The sequence below is a fragment of the Dermacentor silvarum genome, unplaced genomic scaffold (genome assembly GCF_013339745.2).
Source record: "Dermacentor silvarum isolate Dsil-2018 unplaced genomic scaffold, BIME_Dsil_1.4 Seq1019, whole genome shotgun sequence".
In the NCBI taxonomy this organism is placed as follows: Eukaryota; Metazoa; Arthropoda; class Arachnida; order Ixodida; family Ixodidae; genus Dermacentor; species Dermacentor silvarum.
In genome coordinates this window covers 1-24,873 of record NW_023605456.1, presented here as the reverse complement: position 1 = coordinate 24,873, position 24,873 = coordinate 1, and the positions used below count along the sequence as shown (strand labels likewise).

Here is a 24,873-nt window from a genome sequence, read left to right as displayed (position 1 = left end):
CATGAAGGAATCGGAAGGACTCGGAAAAAGTTCCGCGAAGATAATAAACCTCCTTGGGGTAGTGATTGTTTGCTCAGTCTAATTTCAAGTGTTTTACAGCAAGTCTGATTTCCGTCGAATGCTTCCCTTCGACCGAATAGGCATGTTCGTGCGTACATTTCGCATCTTTGTTTACAATGTATAAGTACTGTAATGTTCATTTCAGAACAACGATTAAATAAACTTTGGCGGATGTGATGGGTGACGGGAGGCGGAACGGCGAGGGAGTTTGGAAGGGGGCGTGGCGCTATAGAGGAGAAGTATAGCGGGACTAAAACTTTGCGGGATTCCCCACCCGTCACACCTCGTGGGTCAAAGGCGCTCGGGGAGGAGGATGTTGCGCCTATACATCCTTGTACTGCGTGGGAGGAAACTGTACGCGGTTCATCATGTCGCAGGTAACGCAACCGCGAGAACGGTGAACGAGAATCAAGTGTTCGGAGAAGTTGGCTTGCGCTTGTTCAAGGTTAGCGACACGGACGTGTATCTTTCGACATCGGCAAGCACGAAGCCAGCCGTATGACCACTGTGCGGACGTAGAGAAGATCCTTTTCGCCGTGCTTTGTGTATACCGCTTGTTTCAGCGACGACGGCGAAAATCTTTGATGACAGCCAAGTAGAGATATAAAAGTCTTATTTTTTTATTTTCTCTCTCACCGGAGCATTATTAGTGGCGCTGGATGTTAGCATGTGCGTAATATGCACCGACGTCAGTCTAATTAGCTGAACTGAAAAAAAAAAATACTTTGCACAAGAGATATTTTGGACCGACCTTGCAATTGCCGAATCGATGACAGCCGGTATTCAAGGTACAACTGTTCGTTAATGCGAATAGCATTCTTTGCCCATTGCAGCCATGTTGAGCCTATCTGTTTATCAATCTAATGGCCATCCTAGTGTCGTCATTAAATCGTGATTATTCCACCACTGTCATGCCGTTATCGCGAGGCCGTCGCTATCATGCATTCGTTGTCAGGCCGATCCATCGATGTCAATCCTTGTTCGTCATTCTATTGTAATCATGCTGTCCTCACTCAATCGTGATTATGCCGCCTTTTTCATGCCATCGGCGACATTTCAGCTTCTTCACGGCCGCTTGTCGTAATGCCGTTATCGTCAAACAGTCGTCGTCATCTCGTCGTCCTCACGTCGACGCCGCGCATGATCATTAAAGAAAAAGTCAGCGAACTGTTAACTAAAATGTATTTATTTCGACGGTTCCAGGTAAAGCGTGGTGTTTATTTCATAAGCCGCCATTAGGATCGGGATTAATATACCATATATACTCCGAGTCATCGCCCCATCACTGCATGAGACAAAAGCAAGATCTGTTTTTTACGCGAAGCATTATGAGTAATAAGACACAGGGATGCGTATAGGTCTACGTTGCTGATGATTTACAAACTTTACGTCCGCCCCATTCTCGAATTTGGTTGTGTCCTTTTTTTTTAGGATGTGCAGCATTCAAGCTAAGACCTTTGAATATTACTGGAAAGGCAAGCGCTGCGTCTTTGTCTTGGGCTGCCCAGTTTTCTGGCTAACAATGTGCTTTATCTGGAGGCTGGAATTATTCCGCTAGAGTCCAGATTTAAGCAACTTACTGTCCAGACTTTCTTGAAGCTTTACGATGCATCCCTCTCCCATTTGCAATCCGTTTTCATCAATTCTCCCGAATCAGCTCGCTGCCTCAACTGTCCGGAGATAAGGGCAGATGCAGAACAGATCCTGCACTCATGTAACACTGCCATTACCTCTCCTTATTTCCCTTACCCTCCCCCTAATTCCTGGAGGGCTTGGCTCCACTTGGACTCGGCGGATCGTCAGCTGGCCTTATCGGAGCAAGCACTCTTCTTTACTGGGCCTTAGTGATGGCCTTAGATAAAGTTTGTTCCTCCTCCTCTGTAGAGTTCCCCACCTAAATTTTTATCTTCGTAGATCTGGTTTATCCATAATTAACCTCTGCTCTTTTTGTAGTGAACCAGGAACTATTGACCATTTTTTTTTCTTTCTTGCTGCCGCTTCTCCTCCCTCCGCAGAATGTTCCTCATATTTCCAGCTGGTAATCTGTGTTTAGCTGTTACAACACCAAACATTCTGACTCTGATTCCTTTGGTGCCTGTCAATTAGGCACAAGCCATGAATCGATGATTACTTCTCTGCACAAGTTCATTGAAGCGTCCGGAAGGTTACGCTGCTAGGGTGCCGACTATGGGACACTACTTAATTTAAATTTTAAAGCGAAGCTTTACATGACTAGGCGAAATCGTATATGGCTGCGCGAAATCGACTGTGCACAGAAAACTATCATCATCAACATTGGCTCGAGCGTCGTCGTCTTCTTCCGCAGCTGGCTCGTTGGCGCCCCTCGGTTAGCGCTCGTGTTCGCGCTCGGCACGCGCTCGTGCCACTGCTCCCACGCTTGTCGTCGTCGTCTTCTTTCACAGCTGGCTCCGTTGCCGCTCATCATTGCAGCGTAGAATTTCACTTCTCTTCTATCGTCGTAATGGGGAGGCCGCTTACGAGGGTCTGATCCATTCATTGTCTAAGGAAACGGACAGATTTCATTTTGAAACAATTTAATTTCGATGGATCGCAAGCGGCAATGCCGGGCAAATGCATGCTAACCACGCCGCCGAGCAAACTCGAGACATCGAACGCAAGCGACAATGGTGGGCTGCGGGCATACCGTCAGTGACGTCGTTCTCTCCGTCACAGCCGAACGTGTGTGTAACCTCTTAATTCAGAGTACTTTAATGAACTCTCGGGATTAACCCATTGATAAACACCGGGGCCGCACGTTGCAGCTTCGCTGGTTAACCATCTTCACGGAGTGGAAGGGCCGACGAATTTTTACCAGCGGAGCTGTTTAAGCCGGCCGTAATGTGTGCCGCCTGCCACTGCGTTGCCTAGCAACCACTTCGCGGAGCTTCGCGTGCTATGCTCGGGAGAGAGAAAGAAAAAAAAATGAGAGCAAGAGAGAGTGCGCGCGTCGCGCGCTATGCTCTGGAGAGAGAAATAGAGAATGAGAGCGAGAGAGAGAGAAACAAATTGTAGCAGCACCAATGAGGCAACGCGCAAAGATGCTGTCAACGCCATTCGCGCTTCTCCGTTACCCCGCATCAGCGCCGAACGCTCGCGCTGTTCGAAATAAAGTCCCTATATAAGAAAAGTACCGCCATCTACTCTTTCCTCCGCCGCCTCCTCTCCTAAAGCGCTTGCTTTTTCTTCACTTTTTGCTTGCGAAAGCCAAGTCGACGGTGGCGCACCTAGAAAGTCCACGTTGAAGCTTTCAGGCCGGGCGCGCGCCGCCGCCGCCGCCGGCGACTGCGGCTGTGCAGAGGACTTTCAACATGGCTCTGAGGTGGAAAAAAAGAAAATATAAAGAAGTGAAAAGCGCGCGCTATCATCGTCCAATCGGAGATACAGGATAACATAGGAGAGAGCGAAGCGGCATTTGTCAAAGGATGGCGGTACTTTTCTTATATAGGGATTTTAGTTCGAAACTGCAGCAGGCGCCTCTGGCGGCGGCTCGGCCGAGCTCCCACCAGCTGCGTGCTACTGCGCATGCGCCATGATGTCATCCCGGCGTGTCGTATGCTGTGCGCCGCCCGTACACTGTGCTACAGTGCCTAGAATATGCTTATTCTAGGCACTGTAACTGTGCATAGCTTTCGCCCCACTTCCCCTACGTGTGCTCGGACTGCAAGTGCTTCGCGAGGCGTTCCCCGATGTCCCGTCCCACGAGGAAATGCTTATACACTTCGTATAACTTAGCATCACTTGGCATTACTTCGTATAACTTAGCATCACTTCGTATTGGAAGCGAGCTCTACAACTGGAAAAGCTGGCGCCACCATCGTCGTGACTTGGTATGAGGGATCACGTGGACACAGCGGCCGCGTCGTCTGCTTCGGAAGCGCCGAAGCGAGCTGAAAACGAAAGTTTAGTCCGACCTGCGCTACGATTCCGATTAAGTGGGGATGTTTTCCCGCTTTAGGTCTCTGCTTGACAACACTTGAAAGCACCATAATAGGTACTGGCTGTCTTTGAAGGCGTCCGACATGGTAGGCTACTGCTCGGCATCGCAGTGCCGGACGCGTACCCAAGGGAGCCCGGTGTCAGCCTTCACACGTGCCCGCAGACCAAGAAGCTATGGTGTTGGGCTGCTGAGCACGAAGTCGCGGGATCGAATCCCGGCCACGGCGGCCGCATTTCCATGGGGGTGAAATGCGAAAACACTCGTGTACTTAGATTTAGGTGCACGTTGAAGAGCCCCAGGTGGTCCAAATTTCTGGAGTCCTCCACTACGGCGTGCCTCATAATCCGATAGTGATTTTGGCTCGTAAAACTCTAAGAAGCTGCATGTAGCTTGGATTGCGAAACTCAGAACCGGCAATCAGCCATCGGCTACAACTCGGCAAGCACTTCCGCGAGGGAGATTTCTGCATGCTACGGCGTTGGGGCTGCGATGTTCGGTGAGTAGCAGAAAGCGCGCACTTATCTGGCCCACGCGCGCTGCCCGGTTAATGTCATGAAGATTTGGTCTATGAACTTGTTGATGCTAGATACTGGCAAGTTTACCAGAATGGAAAGGGAACGGTAAGAAGCACATTCAAAAAAGGCATGACATATATGCTCATGTTTGTGTTAGCACTAAACAACGGTGTACTGGATTAACAAAAAGAAGCACCGGGAAATTCCTCGCTGAGAAGACCGACAAACGTATACAGTGCGACGAAACTTGAGAAATAAGCATATTGAAAAGTCCGAGAATTTAGAAGAAAAAAAAAATAATTCAATCGTCGCGATGGTGCATCACGAGTCGCCGTGTAGCGTCGAAGTCCATAGTTATAACGAATTTATTTTTGAACTGCTCTGATAGCATCCACGCAACAAAAGTTGCTTGAGTACTGTCAAATGTTCATATGCTGCGGCCTAAAGCTCACGGCACGGTGCGAAAACACGCGCTCGCAGCGAAAGCGAAACATTGTGCGCGGACATGCATGTAGACGCGCAGTCGGTCGCTGGGAGCCAGTGCAATCGCTGCATTGATATTTGATTCTTTTATGATCGATTTGGTTATACAGACAGCACACTATAAGACCTTATTTCACATAGTCAGCTCTCAGCGATTGCCTGCCATTCACGCAAGAAGCTGGTTCGGGGGACTCCATCGCGTCGTTCACGCGCAATGGGCGTTCACTGTACGTATTCGGTAAAGAGAAAGCATCTCTAAACTTTTCTGCGTTTCCTGTTTGCCCGAGGTTATTATTTTGGCAGTAAGAAACTTCCCTTGCTTGGAGAGTACTTACAGATATGGCCAGGAGAGCTCCCGCGTTGTGTTTTTATTGAACGCTGACAACCAAACCTACGAGGAGTGCGCCGCGTTATCCCTCATACTACGCAACCGAGGCGCTTCCGACAGATGGCGACTCCGTATAACTCCTCGTTCCCATAGGAACCGATCAGCTCCGCTGCGTCTTAAGCCTTGCGCCACTAGTGCAAGTATAGTGCCTAGAATATACTTACGTAAGTATATTCTAGGCACTATAGTGCAAGCTACCCCGATTTTTTTCATAAGTTTATGTACATAGGTCCTCTCAAAATGTGTGTAATCATTTAGTTACCTATGCTTCGTTCTGAATGTTTGCCTTTATCCCTTTGGTATGTTGTTTGGTGTACTTTTCAACTGATGTAGCAGCAGAAATAAGCGTCATTTTTCTTCAATAAAATTACTACTACTACTACTTTTCACCCAGTCCAGTGTAGCCACTCCCCCTCGTGGGTACGAGCCATTTTTGAGGTAACAAGAACAAAAAGCAATTAGGATTGATCCACGAGTTTTTTTCGTGCGCCGGGCAGGGTAGTAATTTCGACCTACACAGAAGTGCCAGCGAGCGCAATTCCGCTCTGCGCAATGAAGCAATAATCGCGGCATAAAACTTGTAAATAATATGTCGGCTGAAATAACATGTCGGCTGCACAGAGATATCTTAATGGAATTGTGCATGATATTCAGCCCCTTCTTTGATTTCTTATTTTGGCTACACAACTTTGGGGCAACTGTGTATGCCCTAAAAATGCCTCCAATGCCTCCTAAAATAACTTTGTATGTGCTCCCAGATGCTCCGGCTTATTTAGCACGAAGCATTGACCAACAAAGTAGTGATCGCCTTTATTTCTTTTTTTAACAGCGGAGCTGTTGTAGGTTCGAGGCTGTGCCGTCCGTCTGACAGCCGGTGTCATGCAGGGAGCAGGTTGCCACACCCACCGCTAGGTGCGCTGCGTTCAGTAAGAGGTTTGGAAGTTAACCAAAGATCAGTAGGCCGTTTGGCTTTGGGAGCCCACGGTAATTCCACAAATGAGGCAGTGCAGGGTGACATGGGTTGGGCCTCTTTTGAAGTCAGAGAAGCACAGAGCAAAATTAGTTTTGAAGAAAGGCTCAGGAACATGGATGAAAATAAATGGGCGGCTAAAGTGCACAAGTATCTCTACATGAAAAGCGTGGACACAGAATGGAGGAAGAGGTCAAGGAAGTTGGCAACCAAGTACAGGATAATGGAAACTGTAAATAGACAACCAGGAGTCATTAGAAAGAAAGTGAGAGAAATAGAGACCGTGAATTGGATGCAAAGAATGGAAACAAAAAGGACGATGGAGATTTACAAGAATGAGAAGAAAGAAATTAGAAGGGAAAATCTGTACGATAACACAAAGGGTAGTGTCTTGCTATTTGATGCTCGAGCCGGTTGCCTAAGGACCAAAACATACCGGAGCAAATATTCGGAACTAGATGAGGCATGTGTATGCAGCAGTAAAGATCCAGAGACCACTCAGCTCATCCTAATGGAATGCGACGGGATCCACCCAGCGAGAACCGTAGGTAACGTGCAACTCCCAGAAGCGCTTGGGTTTAAAGTGGAAGGAAACATCAACAGATCAGCCGTAGAGATAAGCAAGAGGCGATTAGAGTACTGGTGGAAAAAAAGCAGGGAAAAGATGGATACGACCTGATCTCTTAAAATCATAGGTAGTGGTACAAGGTAAATTTTTGAAAAAGAAAAAGAATAATGCGAGGTATACAAAAATGCTAGATAAAGAACATGTATAGTATACCTGAATAAATCAAGCAGGCTAGGTGGCTATTTTTCGCCGCCCCGTTTCAAAGGGGATGCCAATAAATCATCATCGGCCGCACCGGCTGAGGAGCTCTCTCCCCCGAGGAAGGGGGAGAGAGACTGAAATGGGGAGCGCGCGCCCTTTCTCGCCACTGATTTTGCTTGGCGCGAGCGGCTGTGGGATCTCGCCCGAGAGCGGCAGCATCGTCGCCGGGCGAATTCTACGTTCCGCGCAAAGGAATCCGCAGCGAAATGGCTCCGGCGGGAGGTCAACCCGGAGCTATACGGAAGAGGGAAGCGCAAGCCAGACCTAACCGCAGCACCAACGAGGCAACGCGCACAGCTGCGGCCGACGCCGTCCGCGTCTCCCGCGTTCGCGCCGAACGCGCGCGGTGTCCGTGACTGCAGCCGATGCCTCTGGCGGCGGCTTGGCAGGTTTCGACCAGAGAACTGGACACCAGTGGCGTAGCCAGGGGGGGGGGGTTCAACCCCCCCCCCCGAAATTTTTTCCGCAACCCCCCCCCCCCCCCCCCCCCTACTTACCCACCCTTTGTTTTCGTCGCTTCGCGCTGACAGAATTCATGAAACCTGGTGCTACTATCACAATTTAATTCCTGGGCGCTTCCGTTTGGGTTGGTAATTTACAGCGAATCATGTCTGCATATGGAAAAAACTGTCACGGTGTTTGTCAAGGCTTTCACTCTCTGTGAAGTTTTGGGCGAGAATGTGGCGGCCGCATTCTGAAGCAACAAATGCGCAACAAATGAAGCAACAAAGGCGGCAGCCGCATTTTAGATGATGGCGAAAACGCTCGACGCCCGTTTACTTAGATTTAGGTTGCACGTTAAAGACCCCAGGTGGTCGAAATCTCCGGTATACATTTCCGCCGCTTCCCTTCAAGTGCCGGTTAGGCCGCGCTCGCGCAGGATTTTAGGCTACGTTCACACTTGGTCTCGAAGCTGTAGGAAGCGGCAAAATCTCACCTAGGCGGCAAAACAGGCAAAAAAACAGGCAGAAAAACAGGCTGCGAGCCAAATCGGTCTCGGGCTGATTTTTTCGCCATGGCGAAGCGGAAACACGGCGGAAAGTCGTTCTGCTTCACTGGAAGCTACACTAGCATGTAAACAACCGATCGTAAAATGGCACCGGGCACCAAAACCATGGCATCAAAAGTGTAGGCTGTAATGCTGATCGACGCGATCAAGAACCAGCCCTTGCTCTACGACAAGAGTGGCACTAAAACGTACTGTCAGCAATACTCGCGATAGTAATCAACGTCGCGCGACCGGAGTCCGTTTATTCATTGTCCATTTCTAGAAAACAAGTAGGTAGAAGTATAAAAGCCATTTCTTCTTCCACTTCCATGGCAGACAATAGTTAGGCAGATTCCTCGTTGGCGCTCCATAATTCTCCTCGCACGTGTACGGTATGTTGCAGAAGTCGCGGGGTGCTTTTCTCGTCGCGACGATAGATTGGGAGCGTAGGTCTCACATAGGACGCGCAGGCTTTGGCGAGCCCCAACACAAGGGCCAGTCCGGGTTTTAGCTGTGGTGTTCCCGCTGCCCCTTTGGTGTCCCGGAGGCGCCGACAATACGAAATGATGAAATGTTATTACAACTTGTAAATAAAAGCTATTAAAGAAATATTATCACGCCTAGGCACCAACCTGTGACTCAGCGCTACCGCGCCCGTGTGCGGAGAATTACGGAACGCCAACGAGGAATTTACCGAAGGTCGCAGATGACGCGCGAAGTTGCGTAAAATGATCACTTTTGATGATGGTACGTGGGTCAAAGAATGAACATACCGCTCGAAATAATGCGATAATGAGCGCCACCACGCCGACAAACGTACGCAGACTAGATGGATCTGGACGAAAACAGCAGCGGCGGCCACGGCGGTAGCAAAACAAATGTGACCAACTTGGACAGGCGCGGAAAAAATTTTCCGGCCGCTTTGGCCTTTCCGCCCGCTTGCCGCTTTCCAAGTATGAACGTAGGCTTAGTCTGCGCGAGAAACGTCTCTTGTTTGCGATTGCGCCCCTACGGAAGGCTGGTAATTACCGTTGTGTTGCTGAATCCCAAACGAGCAATTACGGAAGGCTGGTAGCTGCTGTTTTGTTGTGGAATCCCAAATCAGCAATGTACACACGAAGGGGTTGATGACAGCAGTGAAATTCCACCGACTCGCAATAGAATGCACGAAACAGACAGCCGACAAGCATGAATTACTGCTGTGCGCAGTAAAGCGTAAGTAAACTCTTGTTGCAGGCGCTGACAGTTCTCGTCGGAGTTCACGCATCCTGAGAAATTGATTATGTGCACTATGCACTGAACAATACCGGAGTTCATTCCTGCATCACTAGTACACCAATCAGTCGAGATTCTGTGAGGTACAAGGCCGCTTCCTGTTTGCACCGGCCTAAGTGAAGCAGAAATGAGTTGCACGCACTACTTAAAATGCCTACACATGCCATATCTGTGCTGTGCGGTGAAATATTCTGTACAATTCTGAATCTGTTGACGTAAAGGCAAATGACGGCTGCACGCTCGCACACAGCGGAAGACACAGCGGCCCATGCACTTGCCGCAGGAAATGTAAACCTCTCGAATGAGGGAGCAGGGCTACGAAAGCTTCGAAAAAAAAAAAAAAACGCCTTACGCGTTTTTGCGCGTATTTAAGTTTTCTAGCCCAAAGACGCAGCGAACAAACTATTGCTATGGGAGTGCATTTTCACGCGTATAGCCGTCCTTGACTTGTGAAACGCACTTCGCCCCGACGAAGACGACGCCATCTACGCTTAACGGAAATTAACAATTAATGATGCCTTCTCCGATCGCACGGGTCGTCTCAATGATGCGTTTTCGAAGACTGGTCCATTCAGTGGCGCGATGAGAGACCGTTGCTCCAAACGCCCACTGTAATAACTGTCGTACTTACTGTATTTACTGAGCTTACTTTACTTTTTACTTCATTTCTTCACAAGCACACGCACACCCGGGGGGGGGGGGGGGGGGTCCCATGTCTTTACTATACATGTATAGAGTCTACTTACACTACCGCTATTAATTATCGATCACGTGACCTAGAGGAAAGCAGAAGCTTGCCCCCCCCCCCCCCCCCCCCGGTTGGGCCGGTGAACCCCCCCCCCCCCCGAAAAAAATTTCTGGCTACGCCCCTGCTGGACACTCGTCGAGTGGCGTCGGAAGTCGCTGCCTCTTCTCGCCTCGCAACGTTTCAATATAAGTTTGTGTTGTAGATCTGTGTTTACTTGTGTTTACGCAAATGCATCACGTGCAACACATGCACATGTAACACTCGTTGTAACTAAAACAGCTTCGCTGTTCGACCATCTTCACGGAGTGGAAGGGCTCTGATTGTTTTTTTATATTTTCAAGCGAAGCTTGTTATAAGGCACAGATTTTTGTACGCAAAAACTATCATCATCACCAATGGCTCGAGCGTCGTCGTCTTCTTCCACTGGCGCTCCTCGCGCAACCGCGCTAACGCGCTCGTGCCATTATTCTCGCGTTCGTCGTCGTCCTCTTCTTCAAAACACCAACACCGGAGCAAAACACAAGCTGATCGACAGACCGGCCACAGGGGCCCTGGACTGAGGGTACGCCGGGGAGCAGCTGCGAAGCATCAATTGCCTAGAGAGCTATACGGAGTAATGATAGTAGCTTTATCAGCTGCCATGAAGAACAGCTCACTTGGTGCTGCAGCTAAACGTGATCGAAGAAGGCGCGTTTGACAGAGCTCGCTATCTTCTGCAGCCCTTGAGGGAGCACGGCTCAGCGCCGTATATGGTGATTGTAAAGAGAAAGAGACGCCTAGATGGCAAACGCGCGTTTGTTCTCCGCCGTGGGTTCACTCCCCGTGAAAGCGCGCGTCCCTCGGGCCCTGGACTGACCTACCACGCGCGGCGACGATTTCATCTCCATTGACGTCATACGGAACCTCACGGCGACGGCGACGGCGACGCCGGCAGAAACCTGCTTTGGAGTGTTCATATAATTGCTATAAAAATAAAGTTTTTCAAGTTTTAAAGTCAAGTTTCGCAGCTGGCTCCGTTGCCGCTCATCATTCCAGCCTAGAATTTCACTTCTCTTCTGTCGTCGTAATGGGGAGGCCGCGTTTACGGTGGTATGAGCCATACATTGTCTTACATGACGAACAGATTTAATTTTGAAGCAATTTATTTTAAGCTATTTAATTTTGAAGAATTGCAAGCGGCCATGGGCAGGCGGATGCTGCTAACCACGCCGCCGAGCAAACTAGAGACATCGAACGCAAGCGTTTGTGGTTCGACAATTACTTGTCTCTCAACAGTGTGCGTCATCCGCTCCGACGAACAGCGACACAAGTACGAGTATGAATGAATGAATTGATTCTAAGGCAGGATGAAGAACAAAGGCACATTCCAGTAAACATAACGTTGATGGCAAAGAGGGACGGCTAGGTATACAAAGGGACAAGCTTCGCTTATCATCCATTTTCACGGAGTGGAAGGGCCGGCAAATTTTTATTGCGATAGCAATTTTATGGACACTCAAAGAGGATTTCTGCCGTCGGCGTCGCCGTCGCCATGAGGTTCCGTATGACGTCAACAGCGATGAAATCGTCGCTGATAGATAAGTGGTTCTTGAGGGAAAGGGAAAGGTTGGCGCTATCTTCTGCAGCCCTTGAGGGAGCACGGCTCAGCGCCAAACGTCGCTGGTAAGTGGTTCTTGAGGGAAAGGGAAAGGTTGGTGCTATCTTCTGCAGCCCTTGAGGGAGCACGGCTCAGCGCCAACGGGGAGGGGTAAGTGGGAGCGAAAGAAGGGATAGAGTGGAGACGCCATGGCTGGGCGAAGCAAAAAGGCATAGGCGGCACGTATCAGGCCGAGATGGAAGGCCTTGGTGTGCTGCAGAGTCTGCAGGGGTGTTGTGCCAGGCCGGTCAGGCCCGGGGTGGAGTGGGAGGCCGTGAGGCCTTCCCGCTTGTAGAAATGTCCTTAGAGGCGTGCGGAGAGCCCTGACGAGTCAAGGAACTCCACGACGCCTCGAAGTGCAGAAAGGTGGTGTCGGCCGGGGAAGAGGAGATCTTCCTCCTTGCCACAGGGAGGCCCAGGCGGCGGAACTCCTGCAGGAGTGGGCCCCGCTGCTGGAGGTACGCCGGGCAGGCCAGCAGGAGATGTTCGATCGTCTGCTCCCCGCAGGAGCTCGGGACGTCGCTCGTCCCAGTCGGTAGCTGCGTGCTGCCGTCCAGCTGCAGCCGATGCGGAGCCGGAGAAGGAGCGAGGTCTCCCTGCGAGCCAGGCCTCGCTGGGGGAGTGGTCGTGGGGGGCATCCCAGTGCCACCCGTTTGTCTGGGTGGTGGGTCGCCAGGTGTCGCCACAGCCTCAGTCCTGTGAAGTCGCCCTCCGTCACGGCCCGACTGAGGGGCACCCGTCGCTGCGCGCCGGACGCTGTATGTGCGAGTGAAAGGGCGCGAGGGACGCGCGCCTTCACGGGAAGCGAACCCACGGCGGAGAACAAACGCGCGTTCTGCGCCGTGCTCCCTGAAGGGCTGCAGAATTAGGCGTTTCTTTGCTCCTTTACAATCACCATATATATATATATATATATATATATATATATATATATATATATATATATATATATATATAGCAAACGCGACTTCTACCATCGCGAGATAGGCCGCGGGGGACGGGAGAGGAGGCGACGTTTAGCTGCGGCACCAAATGCGTATTTATATCAAAAAAAGTTGTCGCAGTTTCACCTGAAAGGTGAAGCATCAATTGCGATAGCAAATTTGTAGAGAGATATACGGAGTAATGATATTAGCTTTATCAGCTGTATAAACTTGGACATGCAGCAGCACCGGCAACGCGCCGAACTGTTGTCGACGCCGTCGGCATTTTGCCCGCGTTCGCTCAAAATGCGTGCGGCGTTGTGACTGTTGCCGGAGCCTCTGATATAAATAGGCACTTGGTGCCGCAGCTAAACGTCGCCTCCCTTCCCTCCCCCTTCCCCCCCTCCCCCACGGCCTCTCGCGCATCGGAAGAAGGCGCGTTTGCTCTACATATATGGTGATTGTAAAGGAGGAAAGAGACGCCTACTTCTGCAGCCCTTAAGGAAGCACGGCGCAGAACGCGCGTTTGTTCTCCGCCGTGCGTTCACTCCCCGTGAAAGAGCGCGTCCCTCGCGCCCTTTCACTCGCACATACAGCGTTCGGCGGCGCGCGGCCACGATTTCATCTCCATTGACGTCATACGGAACCTCACGGCGACGGCGACGGCGACGGCGACGGCGACGCCGACGGCGACGGCGACGCCGACGGCAGAAATCTGCTTTTGAGTGTCCATATAATTGCTATCGCAATAAAAGTTGTCGCAGTTTCACCTGAAAGGCGAAGCATCAATTGCGATAGCAAATTTGTAGAGAGCTATACGGAGTAATGATATTAGCTTTATCACTGTATAAACTTGGACATGCAGCAGCACCGGCAACACGCAGAACTATTGTCGACGCCTTCGGCGTTTTGCCCGCGTTCGCTCAACACATGCGTGCGGCGTTGGTGACTGTTGCACGGAGCCTCTGATATAAATAGGCACTTGGTGCCGCAGCTAAACGTCGCCTCCCTTCCCTCCCCTCCCCCCCTCCCCCTCCCCCACGGCCTCTCGCGCGTCGGAAGAAGGTGCGTTTGCTCTACATATATGGTGATTATAAAGGAGCAAAGAGACGCTTACTTCTGCAGCCCTTAAGCGAGCACGGCGCAGAACGCGCGTTTGTTCTCCGCCGTGCGTTCACTCCCCGTGAAAGCGCGCGCCCCTCGCGCCCTTTCACTCGCACATACAGCGTTCGGCGCGCGGCGACGATTTCATCTCCATTGACGTCATACGGAACCTCACGGCGACGGCGACGGCTACGGCGACGGCGACGCCGACGGCAGAAATCTGCTTTTGAGTGTCCATATAATTGCTATCGCAATAAAAAATTACACCATCTTCCCGTTGGGGAACCCTGAGTAGTATGCGCAGAAGCCATGGGGTCGACTCAAGGTAGTTTTATCAGCTGTATAAACTTGGACATGCAGCAGCAGCACCAGCAACGCGCATAAGTGTTGTCGACGCCGTCGGCGTTTTGTCCCCGTTCGCACCGAACGCGCGCGGCGTTAGTGACTGTTGCCGGTGCCTTTCGGGCGCCTAAGGTCGCGCCTCTAACCTAAGCTGTTTCGCATTATCGCGCGCGGAGCCACAGGTACGTGTTGCCATTCGTTGCGCAATCCGGAGAGGAGAGGAGCGTCAGAGAGGAGAGGAGGAATGCCGAGAGGAGAGGAGATGAGACAAGGAGAGGAGAGGAGGGGGAGGAGGATGCGCATGCGCAGTAGGGGTGTGGACGCCGCACGGCGGAGGGCGGGAGTGACAAAGCCCCGACCATAAGATGCTTCGCATCTAAAACGTTGCGTCGCGAGAAGGTGGTAAAGACTTCCGACGCTGCTTGACGACTTTCCCGTTCTGATCTCGTCTAAAACCACCGAGCCGCCCCAGAGGCCCTGGCAACAGTCACCAACGCCGTGCGCGTTCGCTGCGAACGCGGGAAAAACGGCGACGGCGTCGACAACAGTATTGCGCGTTGCTGGTGCTGCTGCATGTCCAAGTTTATACAGCTGATAAAACTGCTATCCTTACTCCGTATAGCTCTCTACTAAGTTGCTAGCGCAATTATGCTTCGCCTTTCGGGTGAAAATTGCGATAGCGTTTAAGACCCCATGTCGCAGAAAATCCGGCGTCGGCATTGGCGCCCGCGGCCGAGAAAATCATCCCCAAGGACCCCAACCACGCAGGCCCTCCAAATAGATTTTACCACTAAAGTTGCTTACACTTTGTCTTGCATTCTTTACAAAGTTATTCCTCAGAATTTTGAGAGTGACAGCCCACAAACAATTGTCATGAAACAAAACACCGACAGCGCATGTCTTTTATGCTAAATCATCTGAGGCTGATATATTAAAGGTGCAAACAAAAGTCGCAGTTTCACCTGAAAGGCGAAGCATCAATTGCGATAGCAAATTTGTAGAGAGCTATACGGAGTAATGATATTAGCTTTATCAGCTGTATAATCTTGGACATGCAGCAGCACCGGCAACGCGCAGAACTGTTGTCGACGCCATCGGCGTTTTGCCCGCGTTCGCTCAAAATGCCTGCGGCGTTGGTGACTGTTGCCGGAGCCTCTGATATAAATAGGCATTTGGTGCCGCAGCTAAACGTCGCCTCCATTCCCTCCCCTCCCCCCCTCCCCCACGGCCTCTCGCGCGTCGAAAGAAGGCGCGTTTGCTCTACATATATGGTGATTGTAAAGGAGGAAGAGACGCCTACTTCTGTAGCCCTTAAGGAAGCACGGCGCAGAACGCGCGTTTGTTCTCCGCCGTGTGTTCACTCGCCGTGAAAGAGCGCGTCCCTCGCGACCTTTCACTCGCGCATACAGCGTTCGGCGGCGCGCGGCGACGATTTCATCTCGATTGACGTCATACGGAACCTCACGGCGACGGCGACGGCGACGGCGACGGCGACGGCGACGGCAGAAATCTGCTTTTGAGTGTCCATATAATTGCTATCGCAATAATAAAAGAAGGCTGGCCCACGAAAGAGGCCGCGTTTCTACAAGAAAGCGCGCCTTCGTGCATAGCGTTCACCGCCAGCGTTTCCCGGTAAACATTACGGTTACCTAAGCTGCAGTTGCCGGGAAGTGTGAGCAACATCTTTCTAAAGGAGGCGTTGGTGTGAGAAACAGTGAAGGATCTTTGAATGCTATCGCGTTCCACTCTTGAAGGCGAAGCTTAAGCGTCCTCCAAATTTTTTAAATGCGAAGCATTTCTTGGCGAACATTTGCTACTTTGACAGTATCTATATATCTAGCCGCCTACGTCTTTGTGATCTCATGGTCGTTTCGTTAACTTGGTATGTACCAAAAATGGCATACTATGACAAGAGTATATGGCAAACATAAATTATATGTCATGACATGAATATCATGACATGCGTGTCATGTAGGTGATGACAATGACCCAGCGAAAAAGATTATCACTCAAAAACCATTCAAATGGGTTCGGACGTGGGTACTAAGGGAAGGAAACACTAAAGGATGCTGGTAGAAGTCATAGTAATGACCATAACTGAGCATAAATGACAATGACTCTGCGAAAAAGGATTAACACTCAAAACCCACTAAAATGGGTTCAGACGAGGGCACTAAGTGAAGAAAACACTAAAAGATGATGGTAGAAATCATAGTCATGACCATGACTGACCAAAAATGACAATGACTCAACTAAAAAAGATGAATACTCAAAAACCATTGAAATGGGTTCGGACGTGGGCACTAAGTGATGGAAACACTTAAGGATTGTGATAGAAGTCATAGTAATGAACATGACTCAGCAAAAATGACAATGACTCAGCAAAAAAGATTAACACTCAAAAATCACTGAAATGGGTTCGGACGTGGCTACTGAGGGAAGAAAACGCTAAGAGATCGTGGTAGAAGTCATATTCATGAGAATGAATGTCATGACATGCGTGTCATTAAAGAGCCGCCTACTTCTTGGTGCTCTCATGGTCGTTTCGTTAACTTGGTAGGCTCCCCGCACACTGCTTCGCATAACATCGATTCCGACAGGGCGTGGGATCTGCCGGATTTTTTTTTTTATTCTTGGGTTGTACATGCCAGAACCACGGTCTGATTATGAGGCACGCCGTAAGGGGAGGGGGGGGGGGATCCCGATTAACTTTGACTACTTGAGGCTCTTTACCCGCCGCGGTAGCTCAGTCAGCTAAGGCGTTGCGCTGCTGAGCTCGAGATCGCGGGATCGAATCCCGGCCGCGGCGGCCGCATTTCGATGGAGGCGAAATGCAAAAACGCCCGTGTGCTTGCGTTGTAGTGCACGTTAAAGAACCCCAGGTGTCAAAATTAATCCGGAGCCCTCCACTACGGCGTGCCTCATAATCAGAACTGGTTTTGGCACGTAAAACCCCAGAAAGAAGAAGTACTTGAGGCTCTTTAACGCGCACGCAATGCACTGCGCACGGACGTTTTTTGCATTTCGGCCCGACCTAAATGCGGCCGCCGTGGCCGGGATTTAATCCGGTGACCGCACTCTTAGCAGCGCAACGTCCTATCCACTAAGCAACCACGGCGGGTGGAGCGCATCTCAGTTACGCATAACAAAACAAGAAATCGCGAATAAGACAAGTACATCTAATATCAGCTTACAGGTATATCTAAAATCCACAGGCCCTTTATTGGCATAGCGCATGATGTTCAACGGCTTCTTTGATTATCTTGAATTTCGCATATTTGGGCTGGACCGCTCTTGGGCCAATGAGAGTGGGCAAATTCATCGCATTTTCCTCTGAATGTGTTTGCGCCCGCAGTGACACAAGTGGCACAAAATACCTACACATGATTAGACAGGTGTCTTATTTCAGTGTGTGCTCACATCCTTGATAAGACTATGGCATGACCAGAGAGAGAAAGGAAAGCCATAGAGGTTAACCAGAGGCGAGTTTACGGTTTGCTACCCTGCACTGGCGTGGGGGTATAGGACGACAAGCATCATATACTGCCCTAGAGTCCCCGTGATGTGGATGCCTGGGCGTCTCACACTATACCTGATTTGGTGGTTGCATTTCAAAAGTGCTTGTGAACGGTGTACTGCAGTGGCATTAACAGTGCATGACATTAATGTTGTGGCCTATGCGGTTCAACACAATAACGTTTATTCGCCGGAGTACAACAAATTATTCATCATCCCATCGCAGCCGTTGTACTATCGTTGCCACTGTTGTCGTCGCCATTGGTGACAGTGACCGTCGTCGTCACCATACTCTAGACCATTTTCGGGAATGAATATCCTTGGACCATGGCCGTACGCGTCGATGGCACAGAAAGTCACGAAAGCGTTATTGCAGCACCTCAAGACGAGAGGTCTCGGTGACCGCGTATATAGATTCAGTGCGAACCTTCAAATGTGCGCGAAACTGTGCTCTCTCCTCTGTCTCTTTTTAGGGGCGAAGCACCTTAGGGTCGAGGCTTGTCCGTCCGTCCACGTTGTCCGTGCTCACGGCCATCGTTGGCTCGCACCTGCCAACGTAAAAGGTTAACAAGAACAAAATAAAAGGCCAAAACACCGCGCGCGACATGCGACATGCGCATGACATGCGACATGCGCGAGTGGATAATGCCACGGGTGATTTACGGTAAGAGCGATCCCCAGTACTTCGCCCACTCGTCATGATTCACTTCGTGGAGATGCGTGGATTTTTTTCATCCCTATACCCCCAGTGCAGGGTAGCAAACCGGACGTGCGTCTGGTTAACCTCCCTGCCTTTCTTCTATTTGTCTCTCCCTCGTCGTCGCCATGATGCCGTCATCACACGTGCACACACTCGCGTCAGGCATGCAATCGCTCTCCTTACACAAACGTGTTCGTCCGCGTTGTAAGTATTTGCAGAACCCCAAGGGATGCTGGATAGCCAGCTACCTGCAAAACGCTTCGCATTAACACGATTTCCACAATGCGTGGGATCTGCAGGATTTTTTAAGATGCGAAGCATGTTATGCTCGGGGCTATGTCACTCCCTCCCTCCCTCCCTCCCTCCCTCCATCCATCCAACCGCCGTGCGTCCACACCCCTACTGCGCATGCGCATCCGCCTACCCCTCCTCTCCTCTCCTTGTCTCATCTCCTCTCCTCTCGGCATTCCTCCTCTCCTCTCCGGATTGTGCAACGAATGGCAACACCTGCGGCTGCGCGCGCGATAATGCGAAGCAGCTTAGGTTAGAGACGCGACGGTAGGCGCCCCAGAGGCACCGGCAACAGTCACCAACGCCGCGCGCGTTCGGTGCGAACGCGGGCAAAACGCCGACGGCGTCGACAACAGTTGTGCGCGTTGCTCGTGCTGCTGCATGCCCAAGTTTATACAGCTGATAAAACTACCTTGAGTCGACCCCATGGCTGCTTCGCATACTACTCAGGGTTCCCCTACGGGAAGATGGTGTAATTTTTTTTTCGTCAACGGTTTTTTATAAGCTCAAGCTGCTGGCAAACGTTGCTAAGCATCTCGCTTATTGTTTTCTCTCGGCCTTCTTTACTCTCAGCTTGCGAAACTTTTCAGGTTAGCAGCAAAATGTGGCACATTCGCATTTTCCCTACGATTTACGCCCGCTAAGGAAGTGGAAGAAGGTTCGTGGTATAAGGGTACTCAACGCGCAAGCAGAGCGGTAAACTGGTAAACTAGCTGATGTTGGGTTGCTTTCATTTCAGCCATTTCCCCATACGGCATTCGTGCATCTACCAGACTGGTATGACCTCGGGTTGCTGCATGCAAACCATTGCGGCAATAGCCGCATCTTTATACTGTATATGTATATATAATGTCTACTGCAGGACGAAGGCCTCTCCCTGCGATCTCCAATTACCCCTGTGTTGCGCTAGCTGATTCCAACTTGCACCTGCAAATTTCGTAACTTCATCACCACACCTAGTTTTCTGCCGTCCTCGATTGCGCTTCCCTTCTCTTGGTATCCATTCTGAAACTCTAATGGTCCACCGGTTATCCATCCAACATTCCTGCAGTGGACATAAATATAGGCTGATGATGATGATGGCATATATATATATATATATATATATATATATATATATATATATATATATATATATATATAATGTATGTGTAGAAGAGTTTGGCATCCATATGGGTGATTCTGCCTACCATTCTTCGCTTATTATTTGATTTGAAAACACATACACAGGAAAAAGAAAGCGAGGAGCAAGGCTGGCAACTGCCACCAGAAGGGGCCCAACGCCTGCCTACTCTTCAGAAAGGAGGAGACAAAGATAGAAATGAAAGATAGGAAGGAGGGGAGGAAAGAGGAAAGAAAGAGCGAGATGACAAATCTTAAAGAATAAAGTACAACATACAGTAGGGCCCGTCCCTGCAAGTCACGCTACTAAAGAACGTAGAATAAAAGAAATAGTTGCTGAGTTACAAACATGGGTCAGCTCCGAAAGGGAATAATTATGATAAAATGAGGTAACTGAAAATCAGAATGCTTTTACGCATAGTTCACATAAAGTTTAAAACAACCGCACTGTACCGTCATATAGCACGTACAATTTATATTCAGTAAGTTTTCCCAGTTCCTTAGCGGTGCTTACGTCCTCGACCGACTTTTGGCATCCGGGCAAACCTCACTCGCGTCGGAGAACGACAACAAGAGCGAAACCAACTTAAGACTGTCAAGATGCGAGAGAAAAATGAAGCAAAAAGGACTCTAAAAAAAAAAAAAACGAGAAAGAAAAAGCACTTGAGAGGCGCTTGCCGGAACAAACTGATATTGCCGTCGTAACTGACTTGCTTTGCATGTTGGAAAAACGGCAGACAAAACGCAGACGTGCTCGCGCACGCGCGCGTGTTTTTATTTGCTCATTCTTCACGACGGGCGAGGCGGCAGTGCAACCCAGGCTGGACGGCGTGAGTTGGCGAAGTGGCGTCTTGGCCAGCGTTGCTGGCCTCTCGCAGTTGGGGTACTGCCAGCTGTCCGGGTAGCCGAGCAGGAAGAGAATACTGCAGTCGCACTCCAGGGGATTCCCTGCGGCGGATTGAACATTCGCGTAGGAAGTGAGGGGTGGGGACGATGGGGGAGAGGCGCGCGGACCGGTCACTCCGGCCGCTCTCTCACGGCGAAAGAAACTACGAACAACACCAACAAAAAAGAGCACGCGCTCTCGAGGTGCAAAGACCGTCTATCTGTCAGTGGCTCCCTAAGACTGTTTTTCTTTGCTTTCTAGCTCGTCTTGCGATTATTCAGGCAATTCCGTAATAGAAACGCCGCGACGGAAAGTGAAATGAGAAACGTGGCTGCTGTGTATGCGTGCTTCTGTGTATCTGCGTTGCCAAAACTGCGGAATTTTGGCTGCTAGTGCATGCAAAAGATAAGACCGTCCGCGCTGAGCTCCATACGGTTCAGCGGTAGTTTCAATTTAAGCGAGGCTTTCCGCAGGAAAGACGTAGTCGTGAAATTTACAAGTGACGTTGAAGCAGAATACTCTGTGTCACACTTTTACAGTCGCTGGCTAATCATGCTAAGTGGAGAATGTTAATGCCTTAGGAGTTTGTATTTTTGGCAAAGCTTGGTTTATTTAAAGGTTCTGTAACATTACGACCTTTCAGCATACGGGAACGCGTCGTGACACATCTTGGAGATAAAGTTTTCGCTGACGCATGACCGTTCCTCGACCAACTCAACTCCACGAATAGTGACGAAAAAGTGGGAACTGTCGTCGTTTTACTGTACTTTCGCTATAAATATGCAATGTCTGTTTCGCTCAGTAAACACCTGCCCACGCTGGTCACTAAGCCTTTCAGGACCGCATTCACGAAACAGTTTTTATGCTGGATCACTTCGTAAGAAGAAATACCAACCAATAGCGACGACAAACATATTGTTACAGGCCATTCCCGCATTCTGAAGAAGGCGCTCAGCAGGACGACGAAGATGACGATTGAAGAAGCACGTTCGTGGCTGTTGTTGTTCTGCAATCTTGGCTGTGACTTCCCTGTATATATTTTGTAAATATAATTTTGCCAACTCTCTATCTACGTCACAATATTTTTAGGGAAGGCAGCCGACGATTAAGGAGCATCTTTCAGGAACGAAAAGCTGTGTGAATTTGGCACCTGGTTGTGTGGTCAGTTTGATTAATGAGTGAAGGATTGTTTGGTTTGCTTTGGTACCGCGTGGTTGCGCAAACATCACTGTTTAATTACGTGGTCGATCCCGTATCGCCATTTACCGATCTCCGTCATCGCGGGCGAGAGACTGTGCACATTGGCCGGCTCAAGCCGTACTACGATCCGATGACCTCTCCCTAGGTCGCCAGGATGGCTACTTTTCCATACCGGGGGTGATTGTGAGGAAGGAGATCGGCACGCTGAAAAAGCCCCGCTGCCATCATGTGGCTCGTACTCAGTTCGCTGCCTGGCTGCGCCCCACCTGCTACGTTTGTCGCTACTGCTCTACGACTCGAATAAAACCCCTTTACAACTAAAACATTTCATTTATCTCTCAATGTCAAGAAGTAATTTTTGCAGCGTTTTCTTATTTGTTCACAGCTGCCGAGACTATGACGTTCGGTTCCATTAAATCAGAAAAAAAAGCAACGTGGCAGCACTAGGATTTAGTAAAGATCCTTACCCTCGAGTTGGACGACGACTGTGCGACTCTTGAAAGGAGCTAACGCGGCCTCTTGAATAGTGGCGAACTTGTTCCTTCTCAGGTTGAGCTTCTCCAGAGATGGCAGGTCCTGTCCGAAGTCTTCGGGTAGCGCCGACAAGTCTGTACCACTGAGAAAAGCACAGTGAAAAATTGCATGAAGCTTCAAATGAAGGAAGGGCAAGTTAAGAGATCAATCTGACTGACCGCTGAGGACACTTGGCTGCATGCCTTTTTACGTGCATCTACAGGTATGTAGACCTGTAGGGGTGCTACTAAAGGCGGTTGGTTATCAGCTCAGTTCAATCTTGTAGCTGGCACACACACACACACACACACAAAAAAAGCACGACGTAACAACGGTGTAAGTGGTTGCCGTATCGAAGTAGCAATAATTCTGATCGTCACTTTGTTCTAAGTGGGCCACGTCCCCAACCGAAATTTGTGCGCTTTTAGACGTGGACTATTCAAAGCCTAGTGGCGACAGGTCCCAGTCAATGCGAGCGGTGATCGGGTGAAATTCCGATGGCCAGCGCGGCAGTTGCTGTTTTCGCACCCTTCTGCATCTGCGCCAGGGCGAACGTTTCACACGTGGTAAAAGCTCGAAACCTCCTTCTTCGCGTGGGACGAAATTGGGAAATTGTTGCGGTGAACATTACTAAATTAGCAGATTTGCTAGCGACTCGCAGATGACATGCTACGGGCATAGTTTATTTATTTTTTTGGTGTGTCTGTGTGCTAAGATTAATAATGCAACTGCTTTTCCAGCAACAAGTGTTACCGCGCTCTTCATTTCCCCTATGCTAGGCACTTGCGCATTGTTTGAGACCATTTGTCGCACTATAAACTATATAGTCTTTGATGAGCTACCCACCCACCCATGGAAATTCCGATCATATTGCGCACCTCTTCGCGCCTGCATTTACTATTAATAACACCGAAAGACAACCGTGGCTCGGTTACCTATTCTATATATAATATGTTTCGATCTCCTAATAGAAAGCAGCAATAGCATTATATGAAAATTCCTTGCAGGTCTGATGATTTCGTTCAAACTATAGGGCCTGCTGCATAATATAAGACGGCACTCTTTAAATAACTCGAGCATAACATTGCGAAAGGATACCTGGAACAAAAGTCAAAGATATATGTGTCAGAACGTCCAGTTTATCCTACTTTTGAATGTCTTAATTTCCTCCGCATTGCGTCCGGCCACGTGATAATAAACTTTGATATTCAAAGGAGCTCAACAAGTACGAAATAAGCAGGATTCGAACTTCGGAGTATTGTGCTGAGTTTCTGCCAATCAAATTCGTTACCGTTGCTCAAGAAGACTGTATTTTGCAAGAGGTCCAATAAATAATTGTGACCTCTGCTGCAAAAAAACAAAACTTAGTTGGCTCAAGATCAACGCCAGGGCAGCTTATTACGACACATGTAAAATACAGTTACCTACCCCAAAAATATCAAGTCGTGCATTCTTCTGAACAGTGAAACCCGCATGATGGGGCGTAATGCGTATTGCGCCTATAGAAATACACGTAAACATAAGTAATTGATCCTTCTGATAATGGAACCGTAAGCTAATACGGTGATTCAGGAAGAAGGCTGACGAAACCGCGCGTAGATTGGAAGCAACGCGCTACATTTATCTGAAGAAGGGCGCCCTCTCACTGTGCTACCGCTCAAAGTGTTCATTAAATTTTGGCGCTGTCGTTATTTAATAGTGTGCGGCAACCGCTTGCTCGCACTGATTTTATGCGTCCGAGCAACACCTGTACTGTGGGAAACGCCGTAACAGAGACTTCTGAATTACTTTGGACTACATAGGGTCGAAGCTATCCTTGAAGCAATTGTTGAAGACGTCAAGACCGCAAGTCTACTTTCTCACTCGACAATTGAAGTACCATAATGTAAAGAAATGAGAGTCAATACTCACGTTATCGTGAGGTACTTCAGCTTGGAAGCGGGTCTCGGAAGCATTGTTCTTTCGAACTTCTCCAAATCGACCTTGTCGATGCGGAGGCTCTCTAGGTTGTCCAAGGAAGACAGCCAGCGGGCGTCCACACCGGAGATCGTGCTTTGGACCACGGCCACGTCCCTGACACTGGGCGGCAATTCGCTGAAGTCCTGGCCCAGTCGAAGCGAGGCCATCCTGAAGAGTAGCAGCTCGCTGAGCAGTCGGTTGTCCTTGAGCAAGCTCCACGAGTCCGGCAGACTGCTGTTCTTGTGGAAGACCAGCTTCTCCAGTGTGTCTCGAAGCTCCGCAAACACAGAGGTGTCGGAATCGGGCGTCCGGTAGCTTCGCACTGTCACATTGCTCAGAACGAGCGTTGACGGTTTAACTTTTTGGAAGACAGACTGCGGTATGTACGCAAGCTGACTGTCCTTGAGGACAAGTTCTAGCTTGCCATTGGTCAGCCTATCAGGCACGTTGCTCTCTAGTTCGTCAGC

The 24,873-nt window shown here is 49.7% G+C and overlaps 1 protein-coding gene across 1 annotated transcript; it reads right to left on the bottom strand.

Moving 5' to 3' along the window:
- Positions 1–20,434: 20,434 nt before the first annotated feature.
- Positions 20,435–24,861, bottom strand: LOC119434351 (leucine-rich repeat and immunoglobulin-like domain containing-NOGO receptor-interacting protein 4). The gene is made up of 4 exons (XM_037701519.2): positions 24,359–24,861; positions 22,402–22,550; positions 20,537–20,796; positions 20,435–20,440 (listed from the first exon to the last, which is right to left on the bottom strand). The coding sequence occupies exons 1-4, from the start codon at positions 24,571–24,573 to the stop codon at positions 20,435–20,437; spliced, it is 630 nt and encodes a 209-aa protein (XP_037557447.2). The 5' UTR covers positions 24,574–24,861.
- Positions 24,862–24,873: the final 12 nt, after the last annotated feature.

Bases quoted from the DNA above. Each gene is read 5' to 3' on its own strand.
- LOC119434351 (XM_037701519.2), bottom strand. From the start codon at position 24,573: ATGGCCTCGCTTCGACTGGGCCAGGACTTCAGCGAATTGCCGCCCAGT. The intron at 22,551-24,358 runs GTGAGTATTGAC...TGCTTTTCTCAG, and splicing joins CTGAAGTACCTCACGATAAC to TGGTACAGACTTGTCGGCGC. The intron at 20,797-22,401 runs GTAAGGATCTTT...AATCCGCCGCAG, and splicing joins AGTCGTCGTCCAACTCGAGG to GGAATCCCCTGGAGTGCGAC.